The sequence below is a fragment of the Rhinoraja longicauda genome, chromosome 8 (assembly GCF_053455715.1).
Source record: "Rhinoraja longicauda isolate Sanriku21f chromosome 8, sRhiLon1.1, whole genome shotgun sequence".
Taxonomy (NCBI): Eukaryota; Metazoa; Chordata; class Chondrichthyes; order Rajiformes; family Arhynchobatidae; genus Rhinoraja; species Rhinoraja longicauda.
The window spans coordinates 27643962-27661430 of NC_135960.1; the positions used below are offsets into that span (position 1 = coordinate 27643962).

The 17469-nt window shown below is 41.7% G+C and overlaps 1 protein-coding gene across 1 annotated transcript in view; it reads left to right on the forward strand.

Moving 5' to 3' along the window:
* Nucleotides 1–17469, forward strand: part of cfap221 (cilia and flagella associated protein 221) — a 110263-nt gene continuing 92794 nt past the window's right edge. The window contains exon 1 of the mRNA XM_078404428.1: nucleotides 1–115. Coding sequence (XP_078260554.1) covers nucleotides 1–115 — 115 coding nt within the window. The remainder of the gene's footprint in view (nucleotides 116–17469) is intronic.

The window sequence follows — 17469 nt, forward strand, 5'->3', positions numbered from 1 at the left end:
ATGACCGGAAGCTTCTACTGTTTGTTTCGGCGGCCCGGTTGCTATGGTAACAGATGGTGGAGTCGAAGCCAGGACCCGGGACATCGAGGATTGTCACTGTCTCTGCTGCAACAGGGTGAGTGAATGTCGAGCCGCCTGGATAAACATGTGGCGCCGTAAAACGTACAGCAGACTGTCCTGCTTTCTATACAGCTTCTTACAACTGGAGGGCGACATGCCAATCACTCCCCCTCACCCCCCCCCCCCCCCCCCCAATATCCGATACTGGTCCTGTGACAGTGTTTACTTCAACAACTTTTGGAATCACTATTTACAGATTTTGTTAGCGCCGTGTAATTGAAGCACATTGTGCATTGAGGAGAATACCATTCCCCCAATTAGAGACTGGAAATTTGTTAAGGCAGTATGCACTTTTGCCCTCAGACACAAAATGTTGGAGTACCTCAACGGGTCAGGCAGCATCTCTGGTAAAAACGAATAGGTGACATTTCGGGTCGGGAACAGAAAAGTCACTTGGCTATCTTCTCCAGAGATGCTGCCCGACCCGCTGAGTTACTCCTGCATTTAATGTGTCTATCTTTGGTATAAACCAGCATCTGCAGTTTCCTTTTTATTACGGGGCCGGTAACTGGCAGCATTAGCTGTGGCAAAACTGGCAGAGGAGGCATTATGTTTGATTTCAGCAATTGACTGGTCACACAGAACAGTTCCTTCAGCATCAGTGTGCCCATCTTCCATGGAATGATAACGACTTTTACAATGGAAACTGGAGTCATACAGCACAGGTCTGCTTTGGACATCTATGTTAATTTCATTTCACAGCAGTTGGCCATTATTTTTTACTCTATCATAGAATCGTCCAACACGGAATTCTTTATCATAGAATTGTCCATGCCAACCAAGTTGACGCACTGGGTTAGTCCCATTTGTCTGTATGTGACTCACTAAACCCGTCCTACCCATTTATCTGGCAGCAGATTCCAGATATCTACTACCCTCTGAACGGAAAAGTTGACCCAAGGTTCCTCTAAAATTTCTTCCCTGCCACTTTAAACCATTATCTTCCACTTTTTGAATGGGAAGAAGACGGTGACCATTCACTTAATCCATGTCCCTCATGATCTTGTACATCTCAATAAGGTCATCCTTCAGCCTCATGTCAAGAGTCAAGTGAAGAATGTTTTATTGTCATATGCACTGAGAATGGGAACAATGACATTCTCACTTGCTGCAGCTGAATAGGCTTATTGATGCAATAAAACATAGATATAATAATCACTAATAAAATAAATTAATAAATGTAATATGTATTAACCATAATATTGCAAAAAAAACAAAATCCATAGTGCAACCAAAGACACAATCCATAGAAGATCATAGTTGCTGATGTGGTGGTTAGTGTTGTGCAATGTTCAAGTTCCTGATGATTACAGAGAAGATGCTGTTCTTGAACCTGGTGGTCATGGTTATCAGGTTCACCTTCTTCGTGATGGTAGCAAAATAAGAGCATGGCCTGGGTTGCGTATGTATTTGATGATATTGGCTGCCTTTTTGAGGCAGCACCTACAGATAGATCCCTTTGATGGTGGGGAGTTTAGTACCTGCGATGAACCAGGCAGTGTCTACCATTCTCTGTAGTCTCTTTCGTTCTACAATTAATACGAGTCGTTAAATCAGGCCATAATGCAATCAGTATTCTGTCAAGTATTCATTGACATACTGAATCACCTCAATCTTCTAATGGAGTAGATTCATTGATGAATGAATGACAGAGCTTCAGCATATGCATGCCCAGGTCTTGCTAATGTTGAGAGTAAGATCTTTGTTCTTGTAGCATTTAATCTCACTCCTGTACATTGACTTATCCTTACCCATTATTCATCCAACAATGATAGTATGATTGGCAAATTTAAAAATGGGGTTGGAGCTATGTCTGGCTGCATCATCGTGAGCATTGGGCAACTAGAGCAGGGGACTGAGCACACTCTCTTTAGGAGTTCCTGTGTTAATGGTTATTGAGGAGGAAGTGCTGTTGCCAATTCATACTGATTGTGATCTGCTGATGAGGAAGTTGAGCATCCAATTACATATGGGTGAGCAGAGACTCAGTTCCCTGAGCTTGCTGATAGGTTTGGAGGGGCAGATGGTGTAGAACGCCGAGCTGTGGTCGATGAAAATGATGTTCGTGTTCTTATTGTCCAAGTGGTCCAGTGCAGAGTAGAGAGCCAGCGATATTGCATTCCATGTTGATCTATTGTGGCGGTAGCAAATTGTAGTTGGTCCAGTTTATTATGAAGGCAGGAGTTCATCTGTTTCATAGCTCAAAGCACTTCATTACCACACTCCGAAGCTCCAAACAAAAAAGTTCCAGGCTATCCAACCTCTCCTTATAACTCAAACCCAGTAGCATCCTAGTAACGCTCTTCTGCACCTTTTCAAAATTAATGACATCTTGTATGATTGGATGACCTGAACTGCACACAGTACTCTGAGTGTGGTATCACCAGCTTGTAAATGCGCATCATGATGTCGCAACTTTTTTGTTCGGTGCCATTCTCTATGAAAGCAAGTTTGACAAACACCTTCACCACATTGTCTATCTGACTTGCAATTTAGGGAACCTCGCATTTGTACTCCCATATCTCTCTGTTCTGCAACATTCTCCAGGGCTTCACAATTTATTGTGCAAGTCCTGCCCTGGGTTGACAGACCAAAGTGCAACACCTTACATGTTTCCTGAGTGTCATGAAATACATTAAACACAAACCTTTAATATAACAATTTAAATGTTAATTATGTTTCATTATAAAATATTACAATGCTTACATTTAAGAAACTACCACCCTTTTGTTTTTTTTTGTCTATAATGAAATGCATTCTGTTAGTTACATTTTTTTAAGCAATCTTTTGTAAAATTATTTCATCCTTCAAAATTAATCAAAGAAGACTAGGCAGTCAATGTCAATATTTACCGATACAACCAAAATTGCTTTTATTGTCGAAACAATGAAATATGGTTTATTGGGTGACGAGACTGTGTATATTAAAATAACTCATTCAACTGGGGCTGCAATGATAGGTAGACACAGTGTGAGCTCAATTATCTTTGCAAGATCTAGGGAGGAAAACTATATTTCTCTCCATCTCTTGCAAAACACAACAGAAAGTTTATGTCTGTTTCAATTAGACATTATTTTGGGTGATTATTGTTTTACATTTGCTCGTTCACAAAAATGACATTTGTTATCCATTAAACTATGGGTGCCAATTCTGATTTTGCAAGTGGGAAGGGTGTTTTGTATATCATACACTCCACTCTATTTCTCAATAAGGCCCACTGAAGTTGTTCTGTACAAATCCACGTAACTAAGCACAGTTGTGAAGAATCCTGTCTGCATTATAGTAATTCTTGAGTTTCAATGACACTTGTGTCACAAATAATTATGCAGCATCTTGATTCGTACATTTATGTTGATCAATAATCATTCGGGGTGAAATTGTGTCTGTGGTGCAGATCAATAGCCCCTTAAATTGCCTCGTAACATTTTCCTTATCCTGTTTTATTCAAGATTGAGAAACAATTGGATTATGCACATTTACTCTGTACAGTGTTTTTATTTGTTATGAGGTTGGTTCAGTAGCCATGAGAAAGTGAAACGTTTCAAGTACACGTCTGAGAAATTAGTATTGTCAGCAACCAAATGTCCTTCATCTAAACCTTAAATTTCTTTTGAAGATACTCATTCAAAAAAGCAGTGAAGAACTGCTGGTAGAATTTAGAGAGTCAGGCAGCATCTGAGGAGGCAAGGAGATAGCCAGCATCAGATGGAGACCCTGCATCATGACGTGGACTGTGTAGAGTAGATAGCCAATGAAAGGAGGTGAAGTGGACAGAGAAGGCAAGGTTTGTCAGGCGAGAGGTGGAATCAGATGCGTGGGGAGATGATGGGCAGATAGAGCCATGTGGGGAGGAGAGGAGTAAAGTTGGCAGACAGTGGCTAGTGGGTGAAAGGTCGAGACAGATCAGGAAAAAGAGAAAAATAAGTCTCTTGGAGACAAATGAGCTGGGAGGTGTTGGGGGAGGTGGGCGGTTGGAGGCAGGGACAGATGTTACAAAGTGATGTGGAAACACAAGAGGCTGCAGATGCTGGAAACTGATGTGAGAAAAATGAAAAGTGGAACCAGATTTGGGAGGGATTTGGAACCAGAATGGGGGTGTCGGGGCTGAAGCTGGGTGACGAGGGGAGGAGGAAATAGAATGAGGAAGAAAGGAGTTCTGGGCACATGGCTTACCAAAAAATGGAAGATGTAATATTCAAATCAGTACTCAGGCAGAATATAAGATGCTGTTTTTCTTTTTTTTTTGGCGTGGTTTCACGCCGGCAGTGAAGTAGGACAAGACTGACAGGACAGTGTGGGAATGGAAAGGGCAGTTGAAATGGTATCTAAACAAGAGGGCAGGTTGACCATTGAGGACAGAGCATAGGCTGCCAAATGGTTGCTCAGTCAACGCTTGGTCTCCCAATGTACGGGAGGCCTTGGTGCCATCCTCATGTATTTTCTCTCTCTCCATCTTCGCTATCTTCAACATCTACACCCTCTCCCTATCTTAACGTTTTGGCCCATATTCCTTGCCATGTTTCAGATCCCAGTTCTGAGTCTCAATCATGTTCTAGCCCTGGCATTTTCACGACGAGTCTTTACTGCACTCCAGCTGCATATCCGATCCCGATGAACAACTACTCAAGTGAATCCATTCCCATAAAATATGGGTCACACCCATACTCCCGCTCCCTGTTCCAGTCTGAGTTCTGCCCCCACACCTCACACTGTTCTGGGTCATGCTCAATCCACACATTGACAAAGAGTTACAAATGAAGCTGGTCAACACATAGGCGATTTCAAAGAATTTTGAAAATAAGTCTACAACAGTCAGAGTCGATGTGTTGAGCCACAGAAAATGGGCAAGTTGTTAAATGAACACTTCTCTTTTGTAGTTACCGAGGAGAGGAACGCAAAGGAATTGAGGGAAATGATTGGTGACATGTTGGACCACATTCCATTTACAAAAGAAGATATGCTAGCAGTTGTAAATGAGAAACAAAGAATTGCAGATGTTGATTTATACCAAAGATAGACTCAAAGTTCTGGAGTAACTCAGTGGGTCAGGCAGCATCTCTTGAGGAAACTTATGGGTAACATCTTGAGTCGGGACCCTTCTTCAGACTGAAGACGTCTTTAGTCTGAAAAGGGTCCTGACCCGAAATGTCACCCATCCTTCTTTTTCAGAGATGCTGTCTGACCCACTGAGTTACTCCAGCACTTTGTGTCTATCTTTGGTAAAGAACATAATCTTGGATAAACCCTTAGGACCTGACCAAAATGTGTCCTTGGATATTGAGGGAAGTTAGCGGAAAAAAAGTGCTGGGCGTCTAGGAGAGATATTTGCATCATCTAGCTACAGGGAGGCACTGGAACACTCTAGGCTGGCTAATATTGTTCCATTATTTAAGAAGGGCATTATCAGTAAGGGCATTGAGTACAGGAGTTGGAACGTCATGCTATAGAAATACAAGATGTTGGTGAAACCACATTTGGAATATTACGGCAACAGTTCTAGTTGCCATATTATAGGAAGAAGGTAATTCAGCTGGAAAGGGTGCAAAAAAGATTCACCAGGATGTTACCAAGACTTAAGGGTTTGAGCTATAAGGAGTGGCTGGATAGGCAGGGAGTGTTTTCCTGAAGCAAGGGAGGCTGAGAAGTGACCTTATTGTGGTTAGCAAAACGAGAAGCATAGATGTGGTGAATGGTTACAGTCTTTTTCACAGGGTAGAGGAGTCTAGAACATGAGGGCGTAGGTTTAAGATGAAATGGGATAGATTTAAAACAGATCTGAGAGGCAATTTCTTCACTCAGCAAACAGTGCATATATGGAATGAGCTACGAGAGGAAGCTGTAGAGGCAGGTACAATGGCAAAGTTTTTTAAAGACATTAAACAGTTAAATGAGCAGGAGAGGTTTAGAGGGATATGATCCAAACACAGACAGATGGGACTAGCTTGGCTATAAAACCTCGTTGGTAAGGATGAGATGGGTTGAAGGGCCTGTTTCCATACTGTAGACCTCTATGACCCTATCTGAGGAAAAGAAGAATGCTTTGTAGACACTTTCAACTTCTGTGGAGAAATGGCAAAGAATTCACGATCAGTGTTTCCCTCTGTTCCTGCCAAGATACGACTGAAATAACTTGGCATGTATCATATCATATCATATCATATATATACAGCCGGAAACAGGCCTTTTCGGCCCACCAAGTCCGTGCCCCCCAGCGATCCCCGTACATTAACACTATCCTACACCCACTAGGGACAATTTTTACATTTACCCAGCCAATTAACCTACATACCTGTACGTCTTTGGAGTGTGGGAGGAAACCGAAGATCTCGGAGAAAACCCACGCAGGTCACGGGGAGAACGTACAAACTCCTTACAGTGCAGCACCCGTAGTCAGGATCGAACCTGAGTCTCCGGCGCTGCATTAGCTGTAAAGCAGCAACTCTACCGCTGCGCTACCGTGCCGCCATCTGTTCACTCCTACATATACTCCTAAAAGGAAATATCAGTCGGTCCTTCTGGTGGGAAGGACACCTTGTCCCAAATTCTTCAAATCATCCTGTTTACTCAAATTAGTTTCACTATTAGCATCCTAGGCACAATAATTCCAAAAATATACAGAAATTAGCATTATCTAGGTGCCAAAAAAGGTCCCATTGTGAGTGACTTGTATCATGACCAAAGGTTCTAAACTCATTTTAAAATGCAGTGAAAACAAATCCACGACACGATTAATAAGATCGTTTACTGAACAATCTGTGCTGTAATTGACCATTATGAATAGAATTCCAGTTCAGTTTAGTTTATTATTGTCGTGTGTACTGAGATACAGTGAAAAACATCTGTTTGCATGCTATCCCGTAAAAGAAAAGGCAAGACATGAATACAATCAAGCTGTCCACAGTGCATAGATAAAGGAAGGAGGGGTACGACATTTAGTGCAAAGATATAACATTGAAGCCTGATAAAGTACGATTCAAGAAAGTTCAAAGGTCTCCAATGAGGTAGGTGGAAGGTCAGGACCACAGTGTAGCAGATGAGAGGACCATTCAGTTGCTAGATAACAGCCGGAAAGAAACTGTTTCTGAATCTGAAGGCGTGCGTTTTCAAATTCTGTATCTCCTGCATGATAGGAGAAGAGAGAAGAGGGAGTAACTGGGATGAGACTGTTGACTATCTTGGTGGCCTTGCCGAGGTAGCATTAAGTATAGATGGAGTCGATGGAAGGGAAGCTGTGTGCAGTTTGTGTGATGGTCTGGGCTATGTCCACAACTCTGCAATTTCTTGCAGTCTTGGATGGAGCTGTTCCCAAACCAGGCTGTATGCATCCCGATAAAATGCTTTGTTCGTCGAATCTCTAGAAGTTCGTGAGGGTTGTTGGAGATTCTTGCTAAATGGTGGAGTGGGTTTGAAGGGCCAAATTGCTTATTCCTGCTTCTAAAGTTAGTTTGTACAACAATGAAGATCAGTGATATATGCCTAAAATGGTGTGGTTGTACAACCTGGAGGGATCTTTGATGTGGTGGCATTCAAAATGAAGCTGCTCTTGGCAGAAATCACGGGTTTGTGAAGATCTCTTAACAAAGCCTCAGTGATTTGTCCTCGGGCATCTTTTAGATAATAAGCACCATAGCAACAATATGCCAGTAGTGGAGGCAGCAAATATTTAAAGTGGTGTATCCGGTATCAATCAAATCATTTGCTTTGGTTTATGAGGAGTATTACATCAGTGCTGGAGTAACTCAGCAGGTCAGGCGACATCTCTGGAGAACATGGATTGGTGTTGTTTGGGTCAGGATCTTTCTTCAGAATTCTTGACTTATGCATTGAAAATGATGAAGGGATTTGGGAAGTCAAGTTAAATGGGACATCATATTACAGCTCTACAAATCATTAGGATTAGCGTTGATATGCATCTTGGTTGGCATGGGCGAAATGAACCGGAGGATCTGTTTCTATGCCGTATAACTCTCTCTTAAATCATTCTCCGTAGAATAATCAGCCTCTGACTTATTCTTGTGTTTTGTAACTGGTTGTATTAAATTTGTTGTCAATAATTTAGTTTAGAGATACAATGTGGAACTAAGCCCTTCGGCCCACCGAGTCCATGCCGATCAACGATCAACATGCACTCGTTCTATGTTATCCCAGTTTCACATCCTATACACTTGGCACAATTTACAGAAGCCAATTTATCTACAAACCTGCACGTCTTTGAAATGTGGGAGGAAACTGGAGCACCCGGAGAAAACCCACGCAGTCACAGGGAAAACGTACAAACTCCATACAGACAACATCCGTAGTCAGAATCAAACCCAGATCTCTGGTGCTGTCAGGCAGCAACTCCACTGTTGCGCCACTGTGCCGCCTAACTTACAAGTTTTGTGATATTACAAGTTGTGTAATGACTGTGTTGCCATGTTTTGGAGAAATTTATATTGGGACAGAAAATTAGAAACATTTTAACATCCAGATAGGATGATTAACAAAAACAAAATAGATTATAAAGGAAGTTAGCTAGGAAGATTAAAATGGTGAGTAAGCTTCTAGTACTTAATAAAAATGAAGAGAGAAACTAATATACACAGCAGTTCCAATAGGATGCTTTGTGATATGAAGTAAAACTAAGGAATATTTCAAAATATGTTTATGGTCGAATCTATCCATGCTCATCAACAGTAATAATAAAAACACAATATGCTGGAAAAAGCACGAAGAAACAAGTTGGCATTTCTCATTGATTTTATCTCGTCAGAAATTCTGATGATAAGTTATACATAAAATATGAATTGCTCCATAGCTACTGTCTGACACTGTGTATTTCTAGTTGTTTTTGTTTTCATTTCAATTTACCAACAACCGTTTGACAACCTTTGACAGATGGAATCAGATGGAATCTAAAGTGGTGAAAGATGCCGATTTCCCATTAAACCCCAATAGATGTAGTAAAGCTGAAGTCCAAATATTATGTACTTTGCAATAGTTTACATGGTGAATCCAGGGTGATGAATCTGTGGAATTCAATGCCACAGAAGGTTGAGGAGGGAAAGTCAGTGGATATATTTAAGGCAGAAATAGATAGATTCTTGATAGGTAAGGGTGTCAGAGGTTGTGGGGAGAAGGCAGGAGAATGGAGTTACTTGGGAGAGATAGATCAGCCATAATTGAATGGCAGAGTAAACTTGATGGGCTGAATGGCCTAATTCTACTCTTATCACTTATAATCTTATGATGGTGGCAGTTCTTTAATTGCAGTTGACTAGGCCTCATTGACAAGGGCAAACCCTTTTTTTCCAAGCTAATTCCTAATTTGTAATCACGATTTCTTCAAAATTAAAATCTATATTAGAGTATAAATTCATCAAAATATGTTTGTTGGTTAGCTTTAAGATGACCGAATAAAAGCAAGAGTTTTATGTTACTTGGGAAGCCAGCATGAGGAGGGAGTGACTATTCCCTTTTGTTTCTGTGTTTCAAAAGGATGATATTTTATGAGAAGCGAAATTTATATACACAGAATTTTTTTTTTTCTCGCAGTAGTACAAGTTTAATCGTTCTATTCTTTACTTTATGTCATGGATTACAAGCACAGTCCTTATGCTTCACTTTAAAAAAACTGGGATGAATTATGAACGCATTGAGCATGAGACATCTTTTATAATCAGCTTAATTTATTGGAAATGGTGGCACGCATTTAAAATGATTATACTATTATGTCTTATGACTTCCATTAATATTTCATTTGGAAAGGTTACATTTCTATAAACAAAGTTATCTCCCCTGGAAACAATCATAAACTTAACGTCAGGATAATAAATTAAGTCCTTATATTTAAAACATGCATCGGCCTCACAAACTAGATTTTTTCATACATTCACAGTACTCAGAAATATATCTAAATATACACAGCCATGGAATTTTGGGGTATTATTTGAAAATTAAGCTTTTGCATTTGCACATGAAATGGTAGGTTTTGTATTTAGAAAGTCATTTCTGGAAAGATTATTCCCAGACTTTGCTGTTTTAAGTACTTATTATTTTGCATGAATTGTTTGGATTTTCTAAAGTGCTATCTACTGATCTTTTTGAATTCTTATTCTTTTCTGTTCAGCTTCTATTTTCAAGATCATATTGCCTGCACTGTATAGTATATCAAAGTAGGGATCAAAGTACAGTCCAATTCAATTATTTCCTGAAATAATAAACAACACCTTTATTAAAATTATTTTTACTTCTTTTTTAGAAAGGAAACACAATTAATGAGCTTTCAAGGCTGCTTGACATGAAAATTGACTTTTACTACTTTTCAGAATTAAACAATAAAGACAATGCCTTTTTATCCCCCACCTCAAAGGCTTCCGAATAGAATATTAGTAAGATCTTGGTGCATACTAGGATTAAGCTGTGACCGCATAACCTTCTTCTCAGTCTTTTAGCTGCAGCATATCATCTGCAACATGTGCATACCTGGAGTTGAGGTCATCTGTAGGATGGTTCATTTATTACTTCTACTCCAGAGTAAAATAGACCCAAGCATGGTATGTAATTAATAGAATACAGAGGACACCTGCCTGTGTGTGTAGTCAGCAGCTGGGCTTTAAATATTCATGAACTCCTTCAGTGATGTCTGTGACAAGATAGGCCTCAGACTAAATAACTGGATGGCATAGATTTGTTACCAACCTGTCTCCATTGCTCAACATTGGCCTCTGATAATCAAGATCTTTGATGGTATTTGAAAAAACATGGATCATTTTCCATATCTTACAGTGAGCCTTCGTACATTGGAGGTACCTCCAGTGTGCCAGCACACTCTTCATCCACTTGCTCTCAGTAGAAGAGTAACTTGGCCAAAGCTGCCTTTATTGCCACACTTTATTGTTCTGAGAAAATGGTGTGATTATTGTCCTTCAACAATAGCATTTCTTGAGATGATGGTACTCTCAGAATGGTCATGAAATCGTTTGGCATAGAAATAGGCCTTAAGCATTCCATGTCGGTGTTGGGTATCAATGATCTGCCTATACGGTTCCCATTTCAGTGTATTTGCCCTGTAGTCGTCAATGCTAGTGTTCATCTAAATATTTTAAAAATGTTAAGTGAGTAGCAAATTCCACCACCACCCAAGCAATGCAATCCAGATTTTTTCACCCTCTGGCGATCTTCTCTTCTAAACCTACTCACCTCAATTTAAACCTATGTTTTCTGGTCATAGTCATCTCTGCTAAGGGGAAAAGCTTCTCACCATTTATCCTATTTCTGCCCCTCATGATTTTGTACATCTCCGTCAAGTTATGCAAAGAAAGCAAACCCGGTCATCCAGTCTCTCCTCTTTGCTGAAATGCCACATTCCAGGTAATGTCCTGCTGTATCACCTCGACAGTCTTTTGACTGCAATTACACCCTTCCTTTTGTGTGATAAATCGAACTGTACACAGCATTCTAGTGTGGCGTAACTAATGGTTTAAATGATTGTGCTATTGTGATCCTGCTCTTATATTTTATAATAATAATAATAATAATGCATTACATTTATATAGCGCTTTTCAAACACTCAAAGACGCTTTACAGGGATTTCTAGAACATAGAGAAGTGAATAAATAGATAAATAAGTAAACGAACAGAGAAAGGAGACAGAAGGTGAGGTGACCTTCAGTGGTTGAAGGCAGTGCTGAAGAGGTGAGACTTCAGTGATGTTTTGAATGTGGTGAGTGAGGAGGAGTCTCTGACGGTTTGGGGTAGTGAGTTCCATAGGGTGGGAGCAGCGATGGAGAAAGCCCTGTCCCCCCAGGATCTGAGTTTGGTCCGGATGGGGGACGACAGGAGATTGGCAGCAGCAGAGTGGAGGGTGCAGGTGGGAGTGTGCCTGTGGAGGAGGTCAGTCAGGTAGGATGGGGCCAGGTTATGGAGGGCTTTGTAGGTCATGAGGAGGATTTTGTATTGGATTCTCTGGGGGATGGGGAGCCAGTGGAGTTTGTAAAGGACGGGGGTGATATGGTCACGGATCGGGGAGTGGGTGAGTAGACGGGCAGCGGAGTTTTGAATGTATTGAAGTTTACTGATGATTTTTGAGGGTGAGCCATAGAGGAGGCTGTTGCAGTAGTCCAGACGGGAGGTGATGAAGGCGTGGATGAGGGTTTCTGCAGCTGTCAAGGAGAGGGATGGACGGAGACGGGCAATGTTTTTGAGGTGGAAGAAGGCTGTCTTTGTGATGTGTTTGATGTGTTTGTCGAAGGAGAGGGTTTGATCAAAGATGATTCCAAGATTCCGGATGTGAGGGGAGGTGGATACTGGGAGACCATCAATATTGAGGATGAAGTTTTGGGTGGATTTGGTGAGCGTTTTTGGACCAATGTGAATTGTGAGGAAGATGCAATAAGGCTGCAGGGTGACTTGGACAGGTTGTGTGAGTGGGCGGATACATGGCAGATGCAGTTTAATGTAGATAAGTGTGAGGTTATTCACTTTGGAAGTAAGAATAGGAAGGCAGATTATTATCTGAATGGTGTCAAGTTAGGAGGAGGGGGAGTTCAACGAGATCTGGGTGTCCTAGTGCATCAGTCAATGAAAGGAAGCATGCAGGTACAGCAGGCAGTGAAGAAAGCCAATGGAATGTTGACCTTCGTAACAAGAGGAGTTGAGTATAGGAGCAAAGAGGTCCTTCTACAGTTGTAACGGGCCCTGGTGAGACCGCACCTGGAGTACTGTGTGCAGTTTTGGCCTCCAAATTTGAGGAAGGATATTCTTGCTATGGAGGGCGTGCAGCGTAGGTTCACTAGGTTAATTCCCGGAATGGCGGGACTGTCGTATGTTGAAAGGCTGGAGCGATTGGGCTTGTATACACTGGAATTTAGAAGGATGAGGGGGGATCTTATTGAAACGTATAAGATAATTAGGGGATTGGACACATTAGAGGCAGGAAACATGTTCCCAATGTTGGGGGAGTCCAGAACAAGGGGCCACAGTTTAAGAATAAGAGGTAGGCCATTTAGAACGGAGATGAGGAAGAACTTTTTCAGTCAGAGAGTGGTGAAGGTGTGGAATTCTCTGCCTCAGAAGGCAGTGGAGGCCAGTTCATTGGATGCTTTCAAGAGAGAGCTGGATAGAGCTCTTAAGGATAGCGGAGTGAGGGGGTATGGGGAGAAGGCAGAAACGGGGTACTGATTGAGAGTGATCAGCCATGATCGCATTGAATGGCGGTGCTGGCTCGAAGGGCTGAATGGCCTACTCCTGCACCTATTGTCTATTGTCTATTGTCTATTGTCTATTTCAGATTTGTTGCAGTTGAGTTTGAGGAAATTTGATTGAAGCCAAGATTTTATTTGAGAGATGCAGTTTGTCAGTGTAGAGTGTGTGGTGGTGGAGATTGATTGGTGGGGATGAGGAGCTGGATATCATCGGCGAAGCAGTGGAAGTTGAGACCATGACGGCGGATTAATTGACCAAGGGGGAACAGGTAGAGGATGAAGAGGAGGGGGCCAAGGACTGAGCCTTGGGGGACACCTTGGGGGAGGGGAGCAGTGGGGGATTTACAGTTGTTAATGGAGATGAACTGGTGCCTGTCAGAGAGGTAAGATTTGAACCAGGATAGGGCTGTGCCGGTGATGTTAAAGGAGGTTTCAATTCGGGTGAGGAGAATGGAGTGATTTATGGTGTCAAAGGCGGCGCTGAGGTCAAGTAGGATGAGGATGTTGAGGTTGCCAGCGTCGGAGGAGAGGAAAAGGTCGTTTGTGATTTTGAGGAGCGCAGTTTCAGTACAGTGGTTGGAGCGGAATCCGGATTGGAAAGTTTCATACAGGTTATTGGTAGAGAGGTGGTATTTGAGTTGGGAAGCTACAGCATGTTCCAAAACTTTGGACAGAAATGGTAGGTTGGAGATTGGTCTGAAGTTGTTTGGGGTGTCAGGGTTGAGACCAGGTTTTTTCAGAATGGGGGTGACAGCAGCGATTTTGAGGGATGGCGGGACGATGCCAGTGGACAGGGAGGAGTTTATTGTTGCAGTGATAAGTGGAGAGAGAGCAGGAAGGCAGGCCTTGACAAAGCTGGAGGGGATGGGGTCCAGAGAGCAGGTGGCAGTTTTTATTCCTGTGAAGAGGTCAGAGAGGTCGGTGGTGGAGACTGGGGAGAACTGAGGCAGGGGTTGACAGGATAAGGGGGGGCAGGTGGTTTGAGGGGGAGCAGGTGCGTTGGTGGTTAAGGTGCTGTTGATGCTGTCTATTTTGCTTTGGAAGAATGAAAGGAAAGTGGTGCATTTGTCAACTGTGAATGATTGGGAGATGGTGTCCAGGGGGCTGAGGAGTTTGTTTATTGTAGAGAAGAGTGCTTTTGGGTTTCCGGAGCCAGAGTGAATTATTTGAGAGTAGTAGGTGGAGTGGGCGCGGGAGAGGGCATCTTTGTAGTGCTGCAGGTGGTCTTTGTAGGCTTGGGAGTGAATTGTGAGACTTGTTTTGTTGCGAAGTCTTTCAAGTTGGCGGGCATGAGTTTTCATCATGCGGAGTTCGGGGGTAAACCAGGGAGCAGAGTGGGTGAAGGAAACTGTTTTGGTTTTTATGTTATGTCCTGGCTAATTAAGGCAAGCATAACATGTCCTTTCTTTCTCACCTTTTCCACTTATGCTGCTGTCTTCAGTGATTTTTGGACATGTACACCATAGTTTCTCTGTCCCTCAGTACTTTGCAGGGTCCAACATTCATTATTAGTCCTTGAAAAAAGTATTGCTTCATACATTTCAGAATTAAATTCTGCCATTTCTGTGTGATCTTGCCAGCCATCCTCACTATTAATGCTATCAAACCTTGTGTTATCTGTGAATAGACTAATCATAGATCCTACATTTTATCCAGATCCTTAATGTATATATACAAACAGCCAGGGTCCAAAACTGATCTCTGCAGTACATCAATGGTTACGGTCTTCCAATCACAGAAGCAACCTTCGACTATCATCTTACCCTCCAATGACCAAGGCAATTTTAGTATGATTTGCCAAATTATCTCAAATCCCATGGGATCTTCCCTTTTGGACCAGTCTCCCATGTGGGCCTTGTCAAAGGTCTTACTGAAATCTATGTATACTATGTCAAGCACACTACCTGCATTTCACTGAAATGCATGTAAACGCCATCAAGCACACTACCTGTATTTTACTGAAATCCATGTAGACTGCATCAGCACACTATCCTCATTGACACTTCCACAAAATTCAGTCAGTTTAGTCAGATAGGATATCCCCATGACAAAGCCACGCTCACTCCCCCTGATCAATCCCTGCCTTTCCCAGTGCAGATCAATTCTGTCCCTCTGTTTATTTTCCACTAATTTCCATATAGATTTCAAGAAAATGAGGGTAGAGTGCTTGATTTAATTTACATGGATTTCAGTAAGACTTTTGACAAGGTTCCACATAGGCATGTGAAAACTTTATTCCTTGGAGCGCCGAAGGCTTGTGGGTGATCCTGTAGAATTGTATAAAAACATGAGGGGAATAGATAGGGTGAAAGCACACAGTCTTTTTCCCAGGGTAGGAAAATCATGAACTGCAGGGCACTGGTTCAAGGTAAAAGGCGAAAGATGTAATTGGAACCTGAGGAGCTTCTTTTTTACACAGAGGGTTATTGTTATACTAGACCAAGTGGACCCGTTGGGCCCAAACCTCTCCTGCATTGGTGCAGCACCCTCTCCTTCCCCCTTCCCCTCTCCCCCCTCCCCCCCCTGTGAATAACTTTAAAAATATAACGCTGATTTCAATGAAACTTCTTCCATTAACACCAAAGGGACGACGGTGAGTAAGGTGGGCCTAAAATTGTCGCGCTATTGTGTACCGTTTTGGCTGTAGTTCAGGAACAAACAAACGAGAGTTTTAGTATATAGATGGAATTAGCTGACAGAGGAAGTAGTTGAGGCAGATCCAATACAACATTCAAAAGACATTTGGATAGGTACTGTGGGTGTCGGGGATGACGCTGGGTTTGGCAGTGACCACACCAACACTCGCAGTAGGGTGAACACATGATATATTTTACTTACATTGGTAAGAAAGCCCAGGATCACATGGGGGTGCTGTCCCTTGCTATCAGGGTACAAGTGCATGGAGGCAGTGGCGATCTTGAGCTTGTCCCGGTAGCTCAGTCCTAGTCTTGAAGAAGGAGGTGTGGTGAGCAAATGGGATTAGCTTAGGTCGAGCATCTTGGCAAGTTGGGCCAAAGCGTCTGTTTCCATGCTGTAGGACACCGACTGAGTCTAATTCCATCCTAACCTATTTAAATCTCCGCACATTCGCATAAACTCCCCACTATTTTCTGCCATTCATCTACACACGAGAGGAAACTTACTATGGCCAATTAATCCATCAACTTTCACATTTTGTGGATGAGGGATGAAACTGGAACACCCATTGAAAACCCCACATGGTCATAGGGAAAACGTGGCAGATCCACACAGACAGCAGCGGAGGTCAGGATTGAATCTGAAAAAAAAAATGTATTGCACTTAAGGAAGGCATGTTGAGTTTGAGTAGTGTCTAGAAGTATAGGCTATAAATGTGTCAATTATATGCCTTTCCTGCCAATTGATTAGGTCTGGGCACTGATGATTGATTAGTAATCTTGCATCATCTAGGAAGTTTGGGTTAAAATTATCCGGTATGTAGTGCTATATCAGGCTGTTTGATGGTCAATCAATAAATTTTCTGAACTTAGAACTTGCTGACATCAGTGTGAATGTTTATAATGTAAATCCATTGTCAAAGAATGGGATGGAGCAAATTATGATAATTCCACAATGATATCAGAAAGAACAATTTTTGTTAATCTGGAAATATGTTACTAATCAGTCTTCCCTTATGATGCTTGAAATAAACATATTAACCCTGATTGATAGCAGCCCATCATACACTCTAAATGTGTGATGACTACACTGACCTAATTGCATAATTCTATATAGTCGGTGATCTAAATGGTCAACATTTTAAAAGTATCTTCTATGTTATCACATTAAACATTACTTTAATTGTAGTTTATAATTTCAGAATCCAAAATTTGGAGAGAATTGCACATTCTGTTAATAAAAATGCTAAAATTAAGTGCTCAAGGCACTGATACCTGTTGCAAATACTTAACAGATGGCTGCAGGAAGTGATCTATCTATTTACAAACAAAACTTTATCTAAGTGGTTTGAAAATCCGGTCAATACAGGAATGAAAGTAGTTTCTTATTAAACCAAGAATATTATGTTGTTTTGCAGTTTATTTTACAAATGATAATAGATCAATAAGTACAATACACAATTTACTTTGAAATTCAAATCAATCTATTTGCAGTTTTAATATTTCTCAGTTCAATATTTTGTGCTCGA